Source organism: Colius striatus, chromosome 1 (assembly GCF_028858725.1).
Source record: "Colius striatus isolate bColStr4 chromosome 1, bColStr4.1.hap1, whole genome shotgun sequence".
NCBI lineage: Eukaryota > Metazoa > Chordata > Aves > Coliiformes > Coliidae > Colius > Colius striatus.
This window is the reverse complement of record NC_084759.1, coordinates 194,269,972-194,295,694: the sequence shown is the minus strand read 5'-3', so window position 1 is coordinate 194,295,694 and position 25,723 is coordinate 194,269,972. Positions and strand designations below refer to the sequence as shown.

Below are 25,723 nucleotides of genomic sequence, written 5' to 3'. Positions count from 1 at the left end.
ACCACTGCACATATGTAGTGCTACAAAAGCTGTACGTGTGTGAGGCATCGTGCCTGTGTCTTCCGTGATTCCTCTGGTATCTTGTGGGCAGTAACTTGGGCTAATGAGCCAGTCGTTCTTAATATAAATAGGAAATAGAATTAGAAGCCCAGTTTTGCCACTGGACAGTAACACAGCAGAAATATGATATTATCTTATGGGAGATTTCTTTAGAAACACTTTCCTACTCTCCTTTGGTTACAGGTAAGGAGAAACAGGTTAAATTCAGGTAAAAAATGTACAGTGATCTGGCTCTATAAAAGTCCATAGCTAATCTTCTGGGGCAGCAAGTCAAATCTGCAACTTTTGTGGGAACCTGCCAAGAAACATGGTTGGGCAGATTCCCTGAAACGAACAAAGTTACTTCAGCATGAGGAAAATCCCAGAAGTCATACTTCAGCTCTTATGTTTGACAAGTATTCCAGTGAAAGGCTTTTTTCTAAGCTGAAATAAGGGCCATTTAAGAGATCCATATGTGGGCTCTTCTGTAGATGCCCCTTTCTTGAATATGCATGAGAAACCATCCAGAATGAGTCCTGTAGTCAAGAAGCAGAACCCAAGTGAATATGCCAAAGGAAGTGTACATTTGTTGATAACTCTTTGAATTACGTATTTTTTTAAGATCTGCTGAAAAATATTTCATGGTAGCAAAGACAATCTTTGCTGCCTGAGGCCCTGAGAAAAGGAGATCTGTCTTTTGTTTGTTTGTATGAGATTAAAGACAAGCAACCCTCAAATATTTATTTTGGCATCCTCCGTGATCCAAAGATACTGTTCACTTAAGTTCACAATACATACTTGATCTTCTGTGAGAAAGAAAATATCTCCCTATCTCAACCCATTTATTTCTTAGCTTCATATATAGGTATAGTTGTCCTATTCAGGTGGTACCTCACTAGTGTTCTTTCTCCATGCTCTTCTAATCTATACCTGTGAATTCCAGATTATCTCACTGCTTAGCTTCTCACTGCAGACCTGTGCCATGTTTGACAATGTTTTATTCTGAAATAAACTTATTTTTCCATGAGGCTATACCTTCTTATTTATATCTTTTACACTTTTACACTTGACAGTTACACTTAACTTTTACACTTTTTACACTTAATTTCACAGTTCAGAGCTAAGGGCTCTATTCCAATAAGGTTGGCCCTCTACAATATGAAGAAACATAGCTTTGAGGACTATATAAGCAGACTGTATGGATAGCATACCAGAATGTGAAAGGGAATGAGACTTCTGTGAAAAGCAACATTCCCAAATAGTTCCCATTACCAGAACTTTATTTGGAGAGCCATCAGAGAGTCAGTGCTGGGCTACTTTGCTCCCAGAATTTGTTGCTAAAGCTCAGCACACTGTGCCCTCCAAAGTTCTTGGGAAAGCAAAAGGGAAAGAGGCAGCTGCTTGAAGGTAAGAAAGTGTCAGTTTTGGAAGAAGAGAAGAAAAGCGTGAGCATTCTATAGAAATGCATCCCTTGATATTTTTTAATTGTCTCCAATTATGAGGCAAAAGAATTGTTTCACAAGACCTTTCAGGTGTGAGACAAAATTAGTATAAAATGTTGGCTATTCTATGTGTTATAGTAACATTACATGTAGTTACAATGTTTTGTTATAATTACAAAACCTACAGCTTAGAATGAAGAGGTGGAAAGTGTTACTATTGCATCTGAGCTAAGAATACATTTTAGTTATTTTGCAGTATTTGCAAATATAATTAGAAACACGTTTTAGCTCCATCATTTCTCCAAAAGCAGTTTCTAAATTCTTTCCTAGGAAGTCTTCAAGCTAATTGGCCCAAATTACTGCTCTCAAGATACCAGAGGAATCATCAAAGACATGAATACCCTGCCTCACACACATACAAGTTTTGTAGCACTAAATATTTGGAGCCTTTTCATCTGTTTGCTGATGGCATGATAAGGGATGATGTCCCTGATATACAGATGTGTACTGATTTCAAGGCTGCCTTTCCCACGTATGCGATAGTGATGTGTAAATGAAGTGAACCTCAGAAGCTATGTTAGCTGAATAAATGGATGCTCTCAGAAATTCACTGCATGCTTAGAATGGGGCTAGCAATTGTTTTCCTTACACATTTCTATCATGATAATTAATAGCAAATTTCAAGTCCCTAAATACATTGCCTATTGATAACAAAAAATTAGAGATAGTACTGGAGTGACAGTAGGTACCGACTTGGCTCTGGTACTATGGCTGTGCACAGTTGGCAGAAAAGGAGTAATAGCTTTTTGCAAAAGATATTGAAGAGGGGTAAGGGTCACCTTCTTTGAGAGGAACTGTTCAGTCAATAGTACAAAGAAAGGAGTTTGACTTGTTTCCAATCAAGAGGGCTGAGAAGTTAAGAGTTTTTCCAGCTGGGATGACTTTGGTTCCTACTAATATCCAGAATGGTATTAGCCCCCAAAATTGATTGTCCTTTCATCTTCTGAAAAGATTATTTACAGTCCTGAAGCAAATCTCCTCTTGTAGCAGTGGACATGCTCCAGCTCAATGACAAATTCCACAGCATGGAAACAAACATATATGGCCTTCTTGCCTTGTAATCTCAGATCTTGCCTATCCTCTGTCTGTGAAGATACACTTCTGTTTCTGACATTCCATTCCAGATCATCTCCTTACATATGTCATATATATATTCTTGTTTACAAGGACAAACATCTTATGATGGAGAACAATATTAGCAACTAAGTTTCCCTTTAGACATTAAAATAACATCTGGAGAACTGTAAACTGAAAACAACCTCATTCTCTTAATTTTGTTAAAATGGTTGTACCTATTATATCTACTAGCTATTAAACAAAATTTATATCATGCTGCAAAATATCCATTATCAAAGGCATATACAGTAATTAACACAAGCACATTTTAAAATGCATCCTAATACAAGCTAACTTTTAAAATCTACTTGAAATGGATTAAGTGAACACTCATTTCCCCAATGGTTTTCACCTCATCCTGAATAACGTTGATTTTGCAGGCAAATTACAAATATGCATGACAGAAAGCTGTAAGGAAGGAAATATCTTGTACAAGGTACCTAACACCACAGACTTTCAAAAGAGAAATGCTTGCAACAGAGCAAGCATTCAATTGATTATTTTGCTAACTGAAAAGGGAAAGAATGAGTGAAAAAGATGGAGTATTGAGTGGGAAAAAAAGAGCTTGTAATGGCAACTAAGGATGTCTTTATTTTTTCAGTCTTATGTTAACCATAATGCCCAGAATCGAGACTATTTTGTTATACTGATGATCTTAAATCTGGAGTTTGGAATATAGCTGGATTAATTTTCTTAAACTGTTGAGTCTTCCAGTCCCTTTCCATGTCAGTTGTACTTAACTGTATTTAGCTTTTAACAGCTTTTCTTTCTCATTATACAATGAACTGGAACCCCATACATTTTTAAACAAACTCAAATGATAGATAATCTGGATAAACTAAAGTAAATTTTCCTTATCTGTATGGAGAATTATTGGAAACTTGGATGAAGATTTGGCTGCTAGCGGATGGTTGCCTGGCAACTTTCTGCTTTCCTTTTCCCCACACTCCCATAAATGTAATTACATTACATGTATCTTATTACTGGATTTACTTGTACTTTTCCCTTTCAATTCAAATTTTCTGTTATGTTTATTTTATCTTCTTAAGTTATCCTTTCTTTTACTTTATGCTTACCTTTCATTGATTAGTATGAGTGTAATTTTCTAACCTTTTTACATTTTCTCATGTTACCTCACTATTTGAAGCTTGGCTTTTCTATCAGAAAAACAAAACATAACAAAGCAAACCCAAACTCAAATTTCAAAATAAATTTGTTTTCTTCATTCAGTGAAATCCTCCTGAAATGAAATACTGGGTAATCCCATCCTATGATACAGACTTTGGAGGAAGATTTTGCTTAAAAGGTGGAAGGGCATATCCTTCATAATTTTTCTAGCAGAAAAAAGTAGAGTTTCTGGCTCTGGATAGAAATCTCTTAAATAGATAAATCCATGAGAAAAACAGAAAATACATACACTCAAGTAGCTGTCGTACACACTTGCTTAACTTTTCTCTACACCCATACCAGTAATAACTTCATAGTCACTTGCTACTAACAGTTCCCCATCAGAACTCTCTTTAAACTCTTTTGCAGAAAATTCCAAGAAAAAGTGAGCACAATCTAAGGTTACACACAATCAGAAGGAGCTCTCCTATATATCCTTTCATCTTGACCTTAGGTCCATTAGCCCCTGCATGTAGGACCACAGTAGTTTCTTCAAGGCTGGAAGGTGGATATAGATGGGGTGTTAGTAACAGAGAGATGTCAGAACAATAATTGGAATTAAAACCATAGAAGGGAGAGAACTCACCTGATAAATGAGGTACTGTTCCATGTGAGCAAAACTAGTGAAATCTGGCCCTAACTACATCAATACCTCCTCACTCATGCATTAAGTGCAGTAAGCTCTTATATACTCCATTTTAACAGATTCTATTCAATCCTTTCTGACAGCTTAAGGCAGTACACCAAGTAACTTGTTTGGAATTTCATGATATAAATATTATATAAACAGGAACTCTAATAACTTTAACATTCCCTGTTTTGAATTTCAAGGCTTTTTAAGCTTCTTTAGAGACTCTCCAGAAACAAATACACTAAGCCAAATTTTAAACTTAAAAAGATAGTGCAATCTGAATGTTGGTCTAAGTCCTTGTACTGTTCTGATAAAAAGCATCAAGAAAAGCACAAAAGATTTGAATTTAGCCACCACTGAGAAATTGCTGATTAACATTCATTACTCATAAACATTATGAAAGTGAAACACTTGAAGGCTTCCTAGGAAGGAATTTAGAAACTGTGTTTCAGAGAAACGATGGAGTTAACACGTGTTTCTAATTATGTTTGCAGATACTGCAAAATGACTAAAATGTATTCTTAGCTCAGATGGAATAAGAACTCTTTCCTCTTCATTCTAAGCTGTACGGTTTGTAATTATAACAAAATACCAATTATAACAAAAATCCACTGTGACTACATGTAATGTTACTATAACACATAGAACAGCCAGCATTTTATACTAATTTTGTCTCAAACACCTGAAAGATTTTGTCAAACAACTCTTTTGTCTCGTAATTGAAGATAACAGAAAAATATCAACGGATTAATACATTTTATGGTTTGTATATACTCAGTATTTCAGTATCATTTTGGTCACTTGGCAAATAGCTCTTCTGGCCAGTCTGCTATATGAGGTTTGGAATTTTCTCTGTGTTGTTTATTTGAGGAGCTTTTCTTACCTCCTTTGGATAATATTTAAATGTTTAAACATTCAGGGAAGAAAAAAAGATAAGTGCTCCTCTTTGAACAGAAAGCTTTGTATCCTGTTGAAATCTTCATTGAGTCCACACTGTTTGGTCATTTACCACACAAGTGTTTCTTAGTCTGAGGAGAAGGCAACACCAGCTTCCATTGACTTTTCAGAAGTTATTTCTATACTGCAAGGTGGCAAGATGTACAAGCATGCTGAACTCACGTATGACTCTTGCATTACTATCCATACTGCTGGCTATCAGTCTCCACAGAATCTATTTCATTCTATAGAAGAGGTGAGCTAGGGATATCTGCTTATGTTTGGTTTGCCTGTGCCTGATATCCCCAAATTATCCAGACAAAAGTTTGGACTCGTGATAATACACTAAGTGAACTGAAGCTTATTGCTCAGAACAAGCCTGTAACAGTGAATAGTACAGAACTGTCTACACAGAAAGGGAAAACAAGCAGCATTTGCTCCAGGTCCTGAGCATCACCACTGCCATCAAATAGAACTGACAGTAACATAAGAAGAATAAAACAAAGAAAAATGCAGCATACTAACTTGGCTCTAAATGGCCAAGTATAGTAGTTTATATTGTTCACAATTTCTGAGAGTTTCTATGACTTCTCATTATTTCTGAAGATCTGCTGGCTACTTCAAGGTGGAGCATCAAAAAATGAAGGAAAAACAATTAAAAGTCTATAGAGGTAGTACTTGTAACCTCTATGGTAATAGGTTTATTTTAAAATGAAACCACAAGAAAACTACTCTAAAAACTCCAAGTCCCAACAACAGAGAATTTCATGGGCATAAGAACTTCTGGGACAATTACATCTGATTCCCTGACCAATACATAGGACAATTTTTAGCATCTTCACCACTTTTTCTACAGGGCTTGAAGTATGCGCTTCGTTTTCCAGAACTCTCTGTTTACACAGTGTTAATTAAAATGTAAAGCAAAAAATAGACTCCATGAAATACGAGAGAGGAGCAGAGTCAGAAAAATTAAGGCTGGACGGACCACTAGATGCCATTTACTTCAATCTCCTGCTCAAAGCAGGGATAGCTTCAAAGCTAGAGCAGGTTCCCTCAGGGCCCTGTCCTGTCAGATTTTGAAAATGCGGTGACTGAATAAGGATGCAGTGGCTGAATAAATGTTGCACCAGTTATAACAGTCTCTGTATTCTGCTGATGTACCAGCTCTACTTTTTACTCAAAAGAAGGTACTGACTTGTCCTGAAGTAGACTGAATCTAAACATTGACTACCTTACTTTGTGTCACTTGCATATTTTTTCCAAACCATGCAGTTAAAGACTGAAATTTGTTTTGTTTACACTTTAGGAAGCATAAGGAAGGAAAAAGGAGATGCCAGAATAGAGGACTATAATAAATAATAATTAAGGCAGTGTGTTTCAGATTCTGACTATTTTTAATAATAAAATGTAACTCATTAAATTATTTCAGCCTGCTTTTCAGCATTTATAAGAAACAAGAAACATCCTCAGTAAGGCTCTTGCTTTTGACAATAGAGGAAACCAAAGCCATCTAACTAGCTCAGGCTAAGCACCAGATATACAGATGACTTAAACTCTGTTTTTAATGTCAAGTGTTGCATCAAAATTTATATACACCCAGTAAATATCATAGTTACACTTCTCAGTCAGCCATCGACATCACTCATTTTCAATATGCCTCAAGCATTCATACAGTTATAGAAGGCTAACAATTCTAAAATTATATAGAATTTATCTACCTAATAATATTTCAGGCTTCAAGACATAATTCTAAGTATTTAAAGGCAAGATAAAAATCACTAATTTAGGCCTGTAAATATTTAGTTACACCATAAAGTGCAGGTATTGGTATTTCAGTGCAACTCTGAATTGAGTTTTGTAGACTGGGAAACATTTAAAGTACAAACAGGAGAAGCTATACTGCAGATATTTAGGGAATGATACATCTTGCTTGAGTAATTATTTCAGAGAGAGGTTATGACAATAGAAGGTAAAGAAAAATGTAGTATGATTTTAAAATTAATGCTGTAAGTAGAGTTAAAAAATAAGGTGAAATCCATCTCATCTGTAAATACATACTGACAGGCAGTAGATGTTTTAGGATAAGCATGGCAAGTCCCCAGGAAAAGTTTATTCATTAGCTTTCCAAGTAGAAAAAAGTTTTGTCATTGGGTTTTCTCAACATTTAATTTAGGTGATAAACAATGATACCTGAAGCCATGAGGCTATTGGTTGCGTAAAGGCATTTCTCTCTTGATATTTCCAATAAGCAAAGTTATAACAAAATTACAAATTCATTTGTACAAAATAAATTTATCCCTGAATCTGTTTGCCATGAAAGGTACTGTTTTTACATGGAAAACAAAAAAATCACCTTTCTAAGCCACTTCCATTTGGAAGCTAAAATATTTTAACTCATTTAACAAAGCGATTTTTTATATTTCACAAAGTGCCTTCAGAAATTATTTTTGCCTCTTTCATATTTGAAGAAATATATTCTTACATAGATCGAATGCACTTTTAAAATGTAGCATAACATTATTTCACAAACTTAGGGCATGAGTTTCGTGGTTTCTTGAACTTTGTTGTCTAAAGGAAATTGATTTAGCTCCATTGGTTCCACATACAAGCAGCCAGTAGCTCAGAAGACAGAAGTCAAACACTAAATAAGTAAGCCTGGGAAATTACTAATATCTACTCACTTTGTTTTGATATGGAGTCTTTTACACCAATGTACCATTGAAAGACTCATAGGTTACTACAAAGTATTTCACATAAAAAAGCTCTGTACAGATGATGCTATATAAACAAGACAGAACTGAAAGTGGGGGCAAAGGCATACATGAAAAACATGAATATACCTACTCACAGTAGATATAAGACTGTATGGCCCTACACAGAGATTCTACAATTTTAGTTTTTAAATCACAGATGGATGAAAAACCATCTAAAACCAACAAATAACATCTAGGAAAAATAATATTATGAATTATTCCCCAAAGCATAGTTCATAAGAGTAGTTTTGTCCCCCAGTTCCTGGGAAAAAAGCAATCCCTACATGGAAAATATCAAAATCAGCCATCATCAAGTTGATACAGTGGCTGAAAAAACACTACATCAATTGGTAACCAATTCCGTCTTGCATGGCTCAGGGAAATGGGGGATAAGAAACCAGTAAGAGGTATTTCAGGAAAGGAGAGAATGTTCTTGAACATCTTCATCAACGACCTGGATGAGAGGACAGAGTGTACCCTCAGCAAGTTGGCTGATGACACCAAACTGGGAGGACTGGCTGATTCCCCAGAAGGCTGTGCTGCCATTCAGCAGGATCTCAACCAGCTTGAGAGTTGGGCAGAGAGGAACCTCATGGGGTTCAAGGACAAGTGCAGAGTCCTGCACCTGGGAAGGAACAACCCCATGCACCAGTACAGGCTGGGGATTGACCTGATGGAGAGCAGCTCTGCAGAGAGACACCTTGGAGCTCTGGTTGATCACAAACTAACCATGAGCCAGCAATACGCCCTCGTGGCCAAGAAGGCCAATGGCATCCTGGGATGCATCAAGAAGAATGTGGCCAGCAGGTCAAGGGAGGTTCTTCTACCCCTCTACTCTGCCCTGGTGAGGCCTCATCTGGAGTCCTGTGTCCAGTTCTGGGCTCCCCAGCTCAAGAGGGACAGAGAACTTCTGGAGAGAGTCCAGTGCAGGGCCACCAAGATGATCAAGGGTATAGAACATCTTTCATACAAGGAAAGACTTTTCATCCTGTTTCTCAATCAAAACATGTCACAGAATCACTGAAGTCTACAAAAACCATCAAAAATTTTACTGCAGGACATCCCACCTTCACAATCAAAATGGTTTATATGAACGAGCCCAGATGTGCTTCAGGTTTGCTTATACCGGTCATTTGAACTGCATATACAAGCCTCAATATTTTTCAGCAGCTCTTCTGCAGGAGATGTTAACTCCAAGCACAAAGTCAGAAAACCAAGAGATGGCAAGCTGCTGTATTTTAAATTGCCATGGTCATTAGCTAAATTAGCATCTGCCTACAATCTGAACTTTGTTGTTTTCTATTTGACCTACATTCCATTATCTGCCAGAAAAGAAACAACTTTGCTCTAAAAAGCCATGGGAAATGGTTCATGTTGCTCTTGATAAACTTTGAATAAACAGTCCTCAGACAAGTCCATAAAACCAAAATAAATCACTTCTTTAACCTTGCAACCACTGGGTAGTTCTGAGAAAAGAATTAAAGTCTTCAGTAGAATTTAAGAATAATATGAGCTCTCAGTTGTTTTCTTTATCTTTAGGAAGATATATCTGTAAAATTAAGATGTCTCTTCAGCCCACAGGAGCAAAAATAGATTCCTAAAAAGAAGATTAAAAAAGAAATGAAAAGATACAAGATTAATCAAACAAAAGATCTTGGTACAAAATTCTCACTTGTGGTTTATCAGATGTTTTTCAGTTAGATCATTTCACAGCTGAAAAAGATTGGCTTTTGGGTTTTGTGATTGCTTAACCACTTTAAAGTTTTAAGTACTATACAGAACACTCTAGGGATATAGAAAAGCCCCTTCTGGGAAGAAACTTTGTTTACAAACAAACCACAGCTTCAATTTTGATCTAGTCTAATATTTCTGCCATCAGTTAAGCTGCATCAGCATTACACAGTTAAAGATTGCTCAGTGCCCTTTCTAGCTCAAAGACTCATGAAAAACTGTTTTGAAAGTTTGGTTCATTTATCCCAAGAAAGGTAAGAGGCATGAAACATGAAAAAAGGCTGTGGTATACTACTTTTGAGTTTCTGAAGGAAGAAGGAAGACAAATTGTTGGGAATGGATATTCCCTGACAGAACACGAAATAAGACCAGTCCTCAATTACAAGACTTCTCTAGGTAGGAGAAGCATACAGAAATGGGTCTTTCAGGGTCCAGACTGCTGATAGCCTAGCAGTGGAACATCAGACTAATAATGAAAATAGAGAGGATAGCAGAGCATCTCAGAGTTACAGAAATCTCACCCAAAGAAGGAAGTAAATATCTCAAAATGAAGGAATATAAGGGGCCCAAGAATGAATGTCTCGAGACAAAGATGTCTAAGAAACTTGCATACCTCATGTAAATATCTGAATTTTGTTTTATTTGACATTGAAGACAACGAGAAATTTCTGCCCTTGAAGTTACTATGTTCTAATGCTTAGACTTCCAATGCAGCACAACAGTCATAAATTATAACCATATTTGATATGCATTTAAACATCTCAAGGCAATTCATAAGATGTGGTCTGTCAAGGATAATTATTCTTAATTTTACAGATACAGAATAGTTTGTTAAGTCCAAAGTCCCACAGTTCATTTTATACTGAACACATAACAGTGTTGGAGGAACATGGCTTTTCAGATAACAAGGATTTAGGAATTCTATTATATTGCTAAAGCCCCTCAAAAGAGGCTGATATAGGTTTTCTCAACTTGATAGTAGCAGCCGTAAGGAGAACAAGGCTCTGTAAATAGCTGATATTAGACTGATAGAAAAAAGAGTAGGATTCTATTAATTAAATTTAAAAATAATAATAAAAAAACAATTAAAAGAATACGTTTCAACTGTTACAAACATTTCAGTTTTGATACTTTTTTAACAAAACCAAAGTAATGTCAATATCTTGCTCTCAAGTTGCAGTCTAGTAGTCATGTCTTTCACCTCATTGCTGGGGAACTATCATGATCTGAAAGGCAGAGATAGGTGGTTTTGCCACGTAACTAAAAGCACCATGGCAGGTTCTGAGATGTTTATTTAGAATATGGGAAAAGTAGATTCAAAACCCATTTCCCAAACTATTGTGCTATGTGGGAGTCTGAAGGAATTGTAGCAGGTTAGACAAGTAGGGTTATTTTTGCCAGGCCTCCCTCCTGTACTATGAATAGCTTATGCTCTCTATAAAAGCTAGTAATGTTCCAGAGATCATGAACTTATGTGTGTGACTAACATCTGTTTAATGTTTAATCTGTATTATGACTAATTTCAGATAGGAATTAGGGAAAGAAATGGTTCAGATTGGACGAATTAAACAAGAATTGGTATAAAAAGCATTTACTCTTGCAAGTTATTTAGTTCTTGACTGAGCTATGAATGCAGAGAGACATGTCCATGTAGCATTGGGCAGGAGGAAAATGACATAAATCATTAAAACTGCAAAGGCACATAAAAATAAGGGAGTACAGGGCAATTGTCATCTGGACCTTAAGTATTTGGTGAGTTTAGTCATGCAAAGTACATGATTAACTCTTAAAGCTGATACAAGGCACAATAAAAAGAAAAGCAGGAACTGAAAATCAGGGATACAGAAAATGGTAGCCCAAATTGATTTGCCCATGAACGCTCCTTCCTTAGCTCTCTGCCTTGCTTTAGATTTAGAATTTGGGACATTAAGCAGAACATTATCAGACTACATGCATGAAATGGGCAGGGTTGGGGAGGTGAGGGAGTGAGCAGAGCATGAGTCTTCCCTTCCCTTCCCTTCCCTTCCCTTCCCTTCCCTTCCCTTCCCTTCCCTTCCCGAGGTTCAGAAAAAAATACTCAGAGACAGATAACAGTGAAATTTAACTGTGATGTGTTTGGAATCAAACCTACATGTGTGTTTCAATATGCTTTGGGATTTAAATAATTTTCATTAATATATCTATTCAGCTACAAATGTTTTAGGAAGATGAGGACTGAGGTTCAGTGAAGTCATTGCCTTGATAAACCTTGATTTGAGAAAGGGGCTGTTTTTCACCTCTTCCACCTGCTGTGGTAAAACTATTGTCTGGTTTTGAAAAGCAGTTTTAGAGCACTGAAATGTTAAGAAACAAATGTTAGATGACTGTTAAAACACATAGCTAAGAGATTTTTTTCCTAAAAAGAAAACCCATGTACAAGGAATTAAAATTAAACTGCATAAATGCATTTCATCATGTGCTTACATGCTAGTTCTGAGTCAGGAATACTCACTGAAACATGCTACTCTTGCAGCAGTACCTACTTTGCTCTGCTATTAATCACTCATGATGCAAGCACTCCCACCCATTTCTGAGAACAGTGTAGGCAGTCTGATAACTCACAGGCTTCAAGCTGCTCGTATAAAGTCGTTCCACTTTTGCATACTTCCTCATACTGCCAGTTTCTCTGTGAAGATGAAGCTGCTTGTTTACTTAGTTTTGCTGAAGACAGTTCTCCTTGCTTTAACAAATGTCTTTGCAGTTGTTTTAGAAGATGAAGAGGATGCTAAAGAAGGAAAAGTCACTGAGACTTGTCCTATAAAGCTCAAAACTAATCGGAAATGTGATGAGGGAGAGGATTGTCCATATCAGATAAATCTGCCTCCGATGACCATCCAGTTACCTAAAGAATTCAAACTGCTTGAGAAGACTCTCAAAGAAGTACAGACCCTTAAAGAAGCAGTAAACAAGCTGAAGAAATGCTGCCAAGATTGCAAGCTGCAGGCAGATGACAACCAAGAAAGAGACAATAGTAATGAATTTGTGTTACCTAATGCAGAAAATCCATCAGAAAACAGCAAAATCCAAGACAACAGAGTAAAGGAACTGCAAAGCAAAGTTAACAGAATGTCAACCAGCTTAAAAAATGCAAAGAGTCAGATTCAGACACTGCAGGGTCGTTTAGAGAAGATGAGTCTTATAAATATGAACAATGTAGAACATTATGTTGACAGCAAAGTGGCTAATTTGACATTTGTTGTGAACAGCCTTGATAACAAATGTTCTTCTAAATGTCCAGCAATGCAACCAAGACCTGGTATGTAACCTGTTAATTCTTATTATATAAACTTCCTGTGCATTTTACAAATATTAGGTAAACAATTTAAGATATATTTTAGCCAAATAGCCGTGTTATTAACTTCACAAGTTAAGTATTTGCTCTTCTAGTGTTTATTTATACTCCTGTAAAACATTTCTAGCTGCCACTAGAGGGTTACTGAGAGCTTCAGGTGTTCAGTTCCTCCTAGAAATGCATATTATTATGGGATTTAAAACATGAATTTTTAAATGCCTTTTTTTGTTTTGCAGTTCAATTAGTAAAGTGAAAAAATAACTTTATTTTACACCCTACTATCCTTCATTAATGATATCATACATCTGTGAACTACACATTTTTGCCTTGGATAAGAAGGGGTACATTTTGTTTAGGTGTGACTTAGAAAACTGCATGGTTTTCTTTTTTTTTTTATACAACGTGAACCTGCAACTATTCTGAAAAGGTCTGCAAGACATTATTTTATGTTTTATTTTTAACAGATGGATGATAAAATAATTTTTCTATTATCACAGCAAATATCTGAAAAGCTCAACTAAAAAATCTTATTAACAGTACTTCTAAAGTGGGTGATACATGTACCATCATTTTAAAACTAAACCCTTAGCATGAATCTAATATACAAGCAATATAAAATATAAAACACATGTTATCACTGACAAACACATTTTAATTTTACTTTTGAATTGTCCTAATAAAAATCAAGAAAAAGAACTAATTCTTTCTAATGTCAACTATTCCTAAGGGAAATTTGAGGGGGTTTTTAAAGTTATAAAGTTTTTATATCACTGTATCTTATCACTTAGATATTATACACATGAAGATAGGACTCTAGAGACAAAGCAGATTAAAATCAGGCTGCATTACAGTTTTTAAGCTTCTGTTTCTTAAACTTTTTAAGCTTTTAAAGTTTAAATCTATATAAATCAATTACTCGAATTCAGATATAAAACTTTCACAAAAAGAATGAGTGATATTTGATAAAAGGCAATAACTAAAATTCAAGTGCAGTACTTAATAACAGATCAAATTCATCTTAGTATTTCTCACCTAAATGTTGGGTACTGTTCATAGCATATCATCATTTGGACATTCCTTATATTTTACAGTAACTGACACTAGGAGTGTCTTTATAGCAGCAATATATACATTATGAAAACTTGCACTGATGGTGATGACAATTTTTTCCTATACAGGAGCTATTCCTGCTTCCACTGAAAACAATTGCAAAACTGTATTTAAATAGGAGCTGAACTGGATTATAAAAGCATTTCAGTTGAAATGTATGTTTTCTGTCATTATCTGCTATGAAACTTAATTCACCAAAGATCTTACACAAAGTTCCATGAAATAAATGAGACTCTATTGTGGCTGTATATTTAAGCCTTTTAAGCCTTCAATTCCTATCCTTTGTGCTTTCACAAGACATCCAGTTTTCTGTACAGAAAAACAGAGTCTTGAGTCTTATTCCCTGCTGCAGCCTGAGAACACTCCTTTTCAAGAAGTTGTTTGTTTAGCTTTTTCTAGGAAAAATATACAATTCAAGCCTGTAAATGAACATGTCCCAAAATTCAAATGTGCAATTGGAATGAACATCACTCTTAACTCAGAACTTCTGAGAGCATTCTGTATTACTTACTTCAGAACATGGAATTGTAACACAATGCTGTTGAACACTGTGTAATTTCTGGATGACATTGAAGATCAAAAGTAGATTTTCACTCTGTAGGAAAAACCTGGGAGTATTTTTCTTCTGAATGAAATATTTCACCCATTGGCACAAAAAAGCTGTGTTAATGGTAGATGCAAAAACTTTTCCTTATTGTAAAGCCAGCAATGCCACATAAACAGGAAAGCACCATCTCTTTTCTAGCTTCATCTTTCTAGGAATCACAGCATTACCACAATAGATGAGACAATTTTATTACTTTTTTCCTGCTTCCTAAAGTACAGTCAACATTAACACATGAAACATTCCTAATGTTATGTTCTGCATCAAATGATGTCAACTGAACAATAGCCAAGGTAAAGTCATTCCCATATGACAAAGCTTTTTCTCTGACATACTGCCAGATGAAGATTGAAATTATAGACAGGGTGTGATGATAGTCATTTAAATATGAAAAGCAGTAAGCTTGTACAATATTAGGCAGTTTTGATACAAAAGGTCCTTACCATGGGAGTTTTAGGGCAGCTATCTGATGCAGAGATCCTAGATGGCATCTTTTATAGAGTAAATCTGATGGAAAAAAACTTGTTTCTCTGAAACAACTGAAAATGCTGTAACAGTGTTTCTTCTGTAGAAGTCTCTCCAATCCAAGTTCTGTATTCCAAATCAATCTGGATAATAATGTTGCTTATTTTTAAACTGAAGTGATGTTTATTCTAACACTATCTGTTCTTCTAACAGTTACACAAATAATGCAGAGAGACTGTGCCGATCATTACACAGCAGGCAGAAGGAGTAGTGGAATCTACAGGATTAGCCCTGACCCTAGAAATGATAGCTTTGAAGTTTACTGTGACATGCAGACACACGGAGGTGGCTGGACAATGCTGCAAAGGCGTCAGGATGGTAGCATTAACTTCAACAGAACCTGGAACGACTACAAAAATGGTTTTGGAAACCTCAGTAGGGAGTTTTGGCTAGGGAATGACAAAATCCACCTCCTGACAAGGAGCCAGGAAATGCAACTGAGAATTGAACTTGAAGACTTCCACGGTATCAGAGAGTATGCGAAATATGAACATTTCTATGTGGCAAATGAATATCTGAAGTACCGCCTAAGCGTTCACGGCTACAGCGGCACAGCAGGAGATGCCCTGCACTACAGTCGGCACTACAACCACGATCAAAAGTTCTTTACAACTCCAGACAGGGACAATGACAGGTATCCATCAGGAAACTGTGGAGCATACTACAGCTCTGGGTGGTGGTTTGACGCGTGCTTGTCTGCCAACCTCAATGGCAAGTACTACCACAAGAAATACAAAGGCGTTCGCAACGGCATTTTCTGGGGTACATGGCATGGTATGTCTGATGATATTCCCAGTGGATATAGGCAAGCCTTTAAATCAGTAAAAATCATGATCAGACCCAAAAGTTTTTTGCGGTAATTCTACACTTTTCCCTTAACTAGTTTGCATTGGATTGCACTCAAAATCACACTTACTCAGTATTATACTCCGAATTCAAGTATTCAGTTATGTTTGGCATAAAATAGTTCTAGACAAAACAACATACTTTCACATAAATTTGTAGAGATGGTTTGTCCGATGTAATGTATTAAAACCAGCATGCATATTTCTGCATAGTTATTGCTAAAACTTAGCACAGGTCGAGTCTTTGTATCATTACGTAAATATTCTAAACCTTGCTTTTGGTGCTTTAATTGACTGTGATATACCAGATTTTGTGACTCAAAACTTTTAAATGGTCTTCCACAAATTGTGTCTGAATGAACATCTACATTTTAACCTGAAAATAACTCAGAAGTGTATCTGATAACATAAATTTGTCAACATGTCAAATGAAAATTAGTCACTGAAACTTTATGTATTGTTCATAACTTCAAAGGCATATCAATATAAATTAGTAAAATAACTATGAATTATTATTTTTAAAGGACTATGAAACATAGAGCACATGGTTTGCCCAAAGGCAAAAAAAAAGCCTTGAAGAAAACTTAGAGGATGAAGATGATTCCTCAAATCTTATCCCCTTTATGAAAGATTATTCAAAGAAGTTGGTGAAGGAATTGAATAAAAGCAAGTGGAAATAATGTAGAGAGTATGTAACAAGAGAACATTTCTTGCTCATTTTAGTTCCTCTGTTCAAGCTCAAGATCCTATTTGTCATTCGTGTGAGAAAAGAACCATTATGTAGAGTATTTCAGATTTATATAGGCAGGTAGACATGTAGGAAGAAGATAACATCAAAAAGAATCCATGTCTTTGCATTAATGCCTCTAAATACAGCGTGATTTTTGCTTTCTCCTGAATCTTTTAGGTCAGTCAAAAGTTACAAGATGACTCTTGTAGAGATTCACACTGTCATTTAAGTACTTGTCACTCTAGTGATGATTAGACTTTAAATTTACACAACAGATTATAAATACTTCCTAAGATGTGAAAAAAAATGTGTTCTCCCCATTTCCTGAGTAACCCTTTTGTAGTCACATGAACTCCTCACTGACAATTATAAACAGTAAAGAGTATGCAAAAGATTTTTTTTCCTTCCAAAATGAACAAATGAAACAATCAATTTTTCAAATACTTCAAGAAGTGCAAATTAGAGGTGTCTACTATTAAAGCTCATGCTGTAGATAAGAAGCACAAATCTGACTACACTTATCTATTGCCTATCCTAGAAAGGACACCTCTCTGTAATTACAATGACTAACATTCTGAGTGGAGATGCAATTTATCTGAGCAAGAGGCTATTTTGCAATATTGCCTATGCCAATCTTGAGATACAGATAAACTACTAAGAGTGTATTTCTTTATGACTTAATGTGTGGTCTTTGCTGGTGTAGCCTTTTTGGTTAAACAAAGAGAAAAGTATATACTTGACCTAATACTTCACAAACATGAGCTTTACTGTTTTTTAATATGACGAGAACTATCATGGTTACGAGTTAAAGAAATGAGCAACAGTGGCAATGGCTAAATTGTAAAATAATATATATTTTAAGGAAGTAAATACTTTGAAGGATTTTTCAGTGTGAAGTGTAGTTTGGTTTATTTAATGTCAATTTTAAAGAGTAATGAAAAAATTTAAGTGCAAGAAGTATAATCTTTGCTTGAGAACATGTTTTGAAGCTATAGAATATTTATTTTGGGATAAAAAAGAATTGTCTAAAAAACAAAAAAAGTGCAACTTATGAAGTATTGGTTAGAAGAGCAAATATCTAATTGCATATGATTATAATAAATCATTTTGCCTGAAATCCACAATTTGCTCCTATTCATTACATGGCAACTAGCTAAGTATGACTTACAGTATCTGCAAGCTTCTACTTGAAAATGTCTTTTTCCTGCTAAGTTGTTAGAAGAGAAACTGTTGTTATAAAATTCTTTTTAAAGCAAATATCGTCCAACATGGAAATTTTAACGGAATAAGCAAATGTGACTAATATCACCTACAAAAGCCTTGTATGAAGGTTTTAAGAAAAAAAAAACAAAACTCAAACAAAGAAGAGATAAAAAAAGGAAGTGTAATGTTGTTACACAAATCTGAATATTATCTGTCTGGAACTGTTGCAGCTGATTCTCCATCAATGTGTACTAGTGTTACAAAGTGTAAATCTTTCTATTTGTTGCAAGCATTATTTTTGTTTTTCCTTGACGTAATAAAATTAAGTCACACTGTTAAAGCTGTACTACTGTCATAGATGTTCAAGGGGACCATAAAAAAAGTCTCATATATTGTTTTATTGTTTTTTGGTAAAAATGGAAGAATAAAAAAACACAAATAACTTTCAATGACTAACAAAGATTATGTGACATGCCAGGAGAGTAACTGCTAGTAACAATAGTTCTTAAGAGATCCATTTTATGACATTTCACCTGTCAGATAATATCAAAGGCCAAAATCTAAGATATCTTTTTGAAACTATGTATATTTTGGAAGAGAATCAAGAGTCCACACAACCTGTATCTTTAACATGAAAAGGGAGAAGCAAACTCATCTGTATTTTATATTACATACAAACTTTAAGATCACACATGCAAGTTTCATCCAAGCATGTGAACTAAATAGCACTCCAAATTAAAGCGTACTATTTTTAGACAAACAAAACCATTTAGCCTCTGCTTAAGGCTTAATAATTGAAAACATGTCTTTCAATTTACAGAAAACATCTATGTAACACCTATTATCATATGAAAACACTTATGGTTTTGATCTTGCTGATATTTAAATTGTGAAGTGAATACTTAGTGAAGAGATTACTAACAGTGGGTTTACTAGCAAAATTCCTATGGGTTGTTTCCAAAAAGTAAAGGCCCAAACCCATCTGTTCCACATGCTCAGCCAAGCAGACAGTAATGTCTTGGCTTTTTATGCATTGCTTAAAAAAAATCAAAACAACAACAAAAAAAACCCAACAGAGAAGAAATTAAGAGAAGGTCTGAAAGCAGTGATTTTTTTTTCTTGCCTTTATATACAAATATCTGTTTCCTTAATTATGGTTTTTTTTGGGAAACACTGCAGTCAAACTCAGAGAATGAGTTACAAACAACAGGTAGTTTGTCAATTTAGTGGAAAATAAACTGAAGCTTATACAACTTTCAAAGGAAATTAAGATGTTCTCAATCTATACCTAGAACACTAAGTTTATAAAACTTTAACCACAAACCAACAAACAAACAAGGTGTTATTCACTTAATTAACTTACTTACTTAGACTTACATGTGTTTAAAAAATCACAACAGGAAGGATGTAACTTCAAGTTCTCAAAGAGAAAAAAGATGAGACAAGAATACTGGCCCACCAAGAAAGAGATTAAAAATATTTTTCATAAATGTGTTCTGTGTTCTTTTTTCAGGAGATAAGAGAGAAGTAATATCGTATATATGGGCCTCAAGACATTGACCTAAGTTTCAAAGCAAAACAGCTAACCAATACCATCCACAGGCCCTGCTAAATGCAAACATTCCACTTACTAAACTGATCTCTTTCATTCATAACTTTAATGAAATTTTAATGGAGTTATAATACTTCTGTCAGAAGTGAATTTGGCCATCAAACTCAATAATAACCAAAAGCAGAAAACAATGTTTTCAGATGATGTGTCAAATCCAACCTCACGCAAGTCATGAGACAGGATACGAATCAGTGTCCTTGTTCATCAACTTTTCTGACCTTAGTGAAAAAAGAATTTGTTGGGAAAATATTCAGTAATTGAAAAAAATATCCCCAATTACCTAATTAAGTTTATATCATCAAGACAAACTCTAATTACTATTACACTTCTACTGACATAGTACACCAACATTTAGAATTATACAGTAGAAAATAACGTTCAACAGACTTATCCTTAGGCAATTACATCGGGCCAATGACTTTTATGGAGAAGTAGGATCCACCCTGAGAAACAGTAATTCTTATTTCTTTCTTCAGATAGAATATAAAAGCCCCTCTGTTCACCCCTGCAGCTCAAACTCTACATGTTAAACTCAAATAAAGATTATTTCTTATACAAATCTTTAAGGCTCTGTTCATTATGGAGTATTTGGACACAAGCTTTTTGAATAAAAAAAATCAGAAATCATCTTTTAAACATTTAATGTAACCTAAGCTGTATAATAGCTGATTCTCCATCACTAGATATGTTTATTGCATGTATTTTTGGTTAACATTGCTCTGCTTCCTCACCACATGGTGATGATGACATAAACATAACAAGCCAAGGCCAGGTAGATACACAATTTTAGTACAAGATCATCTTGTTTGGCAATTTCAGTTCTCCAATGCATATTTTGGCTGAGAAAAAGGGCAGAAGGAGACATCTTAGGAACATGACAGCAATATTCCTTCTCCTACTCTCGCAGCCTTAGGGAGCTATGTTTCCTCTGTGTGGTATGAGCGTGAAATCTGCACTTACAGATTTTCCTTACAGAAAAGACCTTTATCATCAAGTCCAACCACTAACCTCACACTGCCAAGCCCATTACTAAACTGAACCATATTTCTTAGCATCACATCTGCACATCTTTTGAATATCTCTAGGGATGGTGACTCCACCACCTCCCTGGGCAGCCCCTTCCAATGCTTAATGAAACTCTCAGTGAAAAAGTTCTTCCTAATGTCCAATCTAACCCCCCGCCTTGGTGCAATTTGAGCCCATTTCTTCTTGTCCTATCATTTCTTACTAGAGAGAAGAGATCAGCTCCCACCTCATTACAACTCCCTTTCAGGCAGTTGTAGAGAGTGATCCTGTCTCCTCTCAGCCTCCTCTTCTTGAGGCTAAACATCCCCAGCTCCCTCAGCTGTGCCTCATAAGATTTTTTCTCCAGACCATTCACAAGCTTTGTTGCCCATCTCTGGACATGCTCCTGGACCTCATGTCCTTCTTGTAGTTAGGGGCCCAGAACTGAACACAGCACTCAAGATGCAGCCTCACCAGTGCAAAGTATGAGGGGATAATCACCTATTTGGCATTGCTGGCCACAGTATTTCTGATACAGACCAGGATGTCATTGGTCTTCTGTCATGGTTCAGGCTCATCTAGGGACAAAAGACCATGATTAGACTTAAGTACCACAGACCCTGGAACTCCTGGAGGACAGAAAGGGATTAATCGCCCCTTATGGTCCCAGACAAAACAGTTAAAGCTACTCACCTTGGGGAAGAAAACAAAACTTAATTTAATCCATCTCCAACTAAAACATAACAAACAGAAATATTGAATGGAAAAATAATACAGAGTAAGGCAAATGATGGAAGTGCAACCAGCTCTTTAAGATCACCTTTACCCCAGGCTGAGAGCCTTAAGCCTGGTATCATTACCTCCTCTCCACCATAAGCAGTGCCAGGGGCAGGGAATGGGGGATGCAGTCAATCCTTTCCTGATGTCTCTTGCCCCTTATCTCCCTCCTGAGAAGAAGTGCTCTTCGTTAGTCCTCCCTTGTTCTAGCTCTGGGTCTCCCACACACTGGGCAGTCATTCAGGGGCTGCTCCCACGGGGCACTGCAAAACCAGTTCATCTCCTCTGGGTTGGAGTCTAAACTGAAGTGCCCTGTGCTCAAAAAATCCAAAATTTTCTTGGTCAAAAAATTATGTGAGTGTTCCTACTCCTGCTGTTTAAAGGCATCTGTCAATTCACCCCACTCCTCTACAGCTTTTTATAGGAATCATCAACAATCAGAACAGTCAACTTCTCTATCGCAACAACCGACCATTTTAAAGTTCACTCTGCTTTTCTTGCTGAAAGCTGCTGCAAAACTCCCAAACTCTAGTTTACAGACACATTATTATCCCTAGCTGACTCCTCAAGTGATCATATCAACAAAGTTAAAAAAGGTTTATTTAATTAGTAGTCAGATTCCTATGGGTTGAGGTGGAGGCAACATCTGTCTTTGCTGTCTATGCCAACATCTTTATACAGCTTTTTTGTTGTGCCAAAAGCCTTTGAAGCGTGTAATGTGGAGTGTGCCAGGATCAGCTTAAGTCTGAAAATGTTTGCATTCACATCTTTGATAGATCATGTACATATTTGGAGAGTACTGAAACAAATTATCTGCTGCTATGGTTATGATGCAACAATACATTGATGATCACACTTTTTGAGAGTAGAAAGCAGGTTACAGTATGTGTAGGTGAACAGAAATTAAATTGATGCTCATGTAAAAGAAAAGAAGTTTCCTAGTCTGCTAAGCTAGCTTTTCTAGGAAATCTTTCATTTAAAGATGTATTGACATTTTTTATTTTATAGAGAAGTTACCTACTTTATTTTATAGAGAAGTCACCTACCAGAGAGAATTAAAAACTAGCTTGTTAGCCAAAGAAACTGGAAAAGACTTTATCTTTCAGAGTGGTATTGTCAGATGTCAGCATGCCATTGAAGAAATATATGAAATATTGACTCTTAGCATTTAAATTTGAAATCTATAGCCAACCTTTACGTGACTTTTTCTTCTTTCCTGCATTACAGATGAGACAAAAGAGAAAATGGAAAAATATCTTTCCCCCCTTAAACCACATTCAGACATTAAAAATATGCATAATTCCATGACTTTAATGCTCTTCCAGCTAGCAGATCCACATGAATCAGTCAGATAAGTGGAAGAGAAATTTATTTGAGAAGTCTCTGTCACTATACTGTTCATTTTTTAGTAAACATGGAAATTTTTCTCTGCACTGCCAGTGGAATTAGGATTTCAGTTAACATCTGTGTTAACAGTTCAACCACTTCTGGCAGTCGGGGTAAGAAATTCATTAATCTCAGAAAGACTCCAAGTTTCAACATAGTAATGAAAAATATTTATGAAAGGTTCTTTCTGCTTCCTGATAGATGGTAGCAATAGGATGCTTGGACACCAGCAAAAAGAAATGTTTCTTGCTATTCATGTATTTGACTATCTGCTTACATGACTACCTGTTTACATGAGAAAAACAAGGCTGGCTTGACTGAAAGGTTTACTGCTAGAAAGGATATATTTGTTCTCAAAGAAGTGTTATAATAACAAAAGGCATCCCTTCTGATAAGTATTTGCTGCTATACAGGCATAAATGACTAGCCAGTAAACCAGAGACAGTGAGATACCATTCTGCTTCAGTGGAAAAACTCTGAAAAGCTGTTCCAAGAAGTTGAAGCTGGTGTCAAAGCAACAACCTCTGTGGTGACCAAAGTCATACATTTATCTCTGAATTATGTATAAAGTTCAACATAGGAAAACAAACAAGTCAGAGGAAGAGAAGAAATATGAATAAGTGATGAAAAGCCAAACTGAGCCACAAAACACAAGTGTGAACTGTTAAAAACTAGGGTAATAATAAGTGAGTCATAGTTCCCCTTTAAAAATTGACAAAATGACCAAATGACCTCATTTATGAAATGTAATGCAAATTGCTTGCTTTGGTTTTCTACTGCATGTTTTTTTCCTGAGTTGGGAACAAATCATAATATTAAGTTTACCCTATATTTCTCATTAATGGTTTACAATATTATCAGAGTTAAACAAGTTGGCCTTAAATTTCACATGCAGAATAATCTCTTTGGAAAGATTATTTGCAGAAAAAATGAAATCATACAAATAGTTGGACCATTTTCTGGAATAAGTTTAGGAAAAGCAAGTTTTCATCATGATAAAAAAAAAGGAAAACAAAGCAGAAATACTGGATGTATTTTAGAATGTTATACTGTTTAGTTTTATTTCATTTGGGGAAGGGTGGGAGGTAAAGAAATCTTGTACTAGGCATATGCGTCTTGTTGGCATATCAGAAATTCTACCACAAGTGAAAATCTATAGAAAAAAAATGAGAGAAGCTGGAAAATAAAGTATTCCTCAAAGTGCAGTTTCTATACTTTCAGTAGACAGGAGGATTTCTGCAGTGTGAGAGGTGAATTTTCTTTGAGAGTTGAGCTGTCCTGGACTTTTGCAGCTGCCTTGGACAGAGAAGAAAGCCTTTTTGTGCTACAAGAATACTGGAAGCTGTGGGCTCATCATATACTGGCGCTGGACTGAAAGTTAAAATCCCTCTCCCTCTCATATACTTGAATGCACAAGAGATTAGAGAAAGATTACTGTGCAGCTTCTTGCTATGTTCAGTAGGACAGGAAAGGGACAGTCCTGTTTTCCTCTTCATTATAATTTCTCACTCCTTCCTTTCTTGTGACATTAAATCCAAGGCAGAGAGAGAATGCTGGACAAGAAAATCAATCTGACAGATCCAAGCTAGAAAGACCCCAGAGGAAAGAAACTTAAAGAAAGAACTTTAAGAAAAATTGAAGTATGAACAAAGACTGCTTAGGCTATAAGAGATGTACATTTTTATTATAAAGAGGTAGAAATTGGTTGTTCTCCATTGTCACAAAGGCAAGAAGAAAGCTGCATTATTCATTCCAAAGGAAATGTAAACTGGGATTTAGGAGAAACTTGGTTTCTTAAATTCTAGCAATGATGAAATGCTGGAAAAGGATACTCAAAGAGTTATCTCTAACAATTAAAGTTTTCAAGAACAAATTAGATAAATATCTGCAGAGAATCTACCTCAGTGTAAATTTTGGATGAGATTATCTCTTCTGGCATTACATTTTTAATTATTCTATTTTATATATACTTGACATCTTAAATCCTAAAATATTTTTAGTATTCTAAAAGTCTCAACACAGAAAATTCTGAAAAAGAAACTGAGTTCAAACGGTTTCTTCTGTTGTCATCAGTTATTAGTGCTTCACTTGGATTTTTCCTGCAACTGTTGAGCCTTTCTAAAAATCATGATGCAATTACCTCTATAGCTAGAATACTACAAAATCAAGACTTGTCAGTTCTCATTATCTACTTCAATTCTGATATCTACATTATCTACTAAGCACACTGTCCCCAGTAAGAATATGCTTGATGTATGTTTCTGCTTCACAAAATGTTCTTACCACTCAGACAAAAAAAGTCAGAGAAGAAACAGGGAAGCTACAGATAGCCCATGGTATCAATCTTCAACTGCTAACAACAAAATATACATCTAAGATTAATTGATTTGAACACAACATGGTACCTCATCTAAACATTGAAATGCAGGACTTGCTGTTAAATCAGTGGATCTCTCATCTTGACTATAAACTGTTGGAGCTAGAGCATAGATAGGTTTCTCCGTCTCAATTTCCAATTCTGTGTCACTGGAACTGGAACTTTCTTCACCAGCCTGACTCATTGTTTGAAGTTCTAGGAATTAACAAAAATACCAAAATACAGTTAATTAGATCCAGGGATATACACAACGGTACAAGAAAAATATGTAGCTGACATGAGACCCACAGTCAAACAACAATCACAATGTGAGCAAACTAGGTGGGTCTACACTTACAACTTC

General features: G+C 35.7%; 2 protein-coding genes across 2 annotated transcripts in view; one reads left to right on the top strand and one right to left on the bottom strand.

Annotated features, from left to right (window-relative positions):
- The window catches only part of CCDC146 (coiled-coil domain containing 146), a 64,161-nt gene extending 38,594 nt beyond the window's left edge, over positions 1 to 25,567 (bottom strand). Inside the window, exon 1 of the mRNA XM_061989112.1 lies at positions 25,409 to 25,567. Coding sequence (XP_061845096.1) covers positions 25,409 to 25,564 — 156 coding nt within the window. The 5' untranslated portion in view covers positions 25,565 to 25,567. The remainder of the gene's footprint in view (positions 1 to 25,408) is intronic.
- FGL2 (fibrinogen like 2) lies at positions 12,423 to 19,049 on the top strand. Its single transcript, XM_010198482.2, has 2 exons — positions 12,423 to 13,170; positions 15,599 to 19,049. Exons 1-2 carry the CDS (start codon positions 12,423 to 12,425, stop codon positions 16,303 to 16,305), a joined length of 1,455 nt encoding a protein of 484 aa, XP_010196784.2. The 3' UTR covers positions 16,306 to 19,049.
- Positions 25,568 to 25,723: the final 156 nt, after the last annotated feature.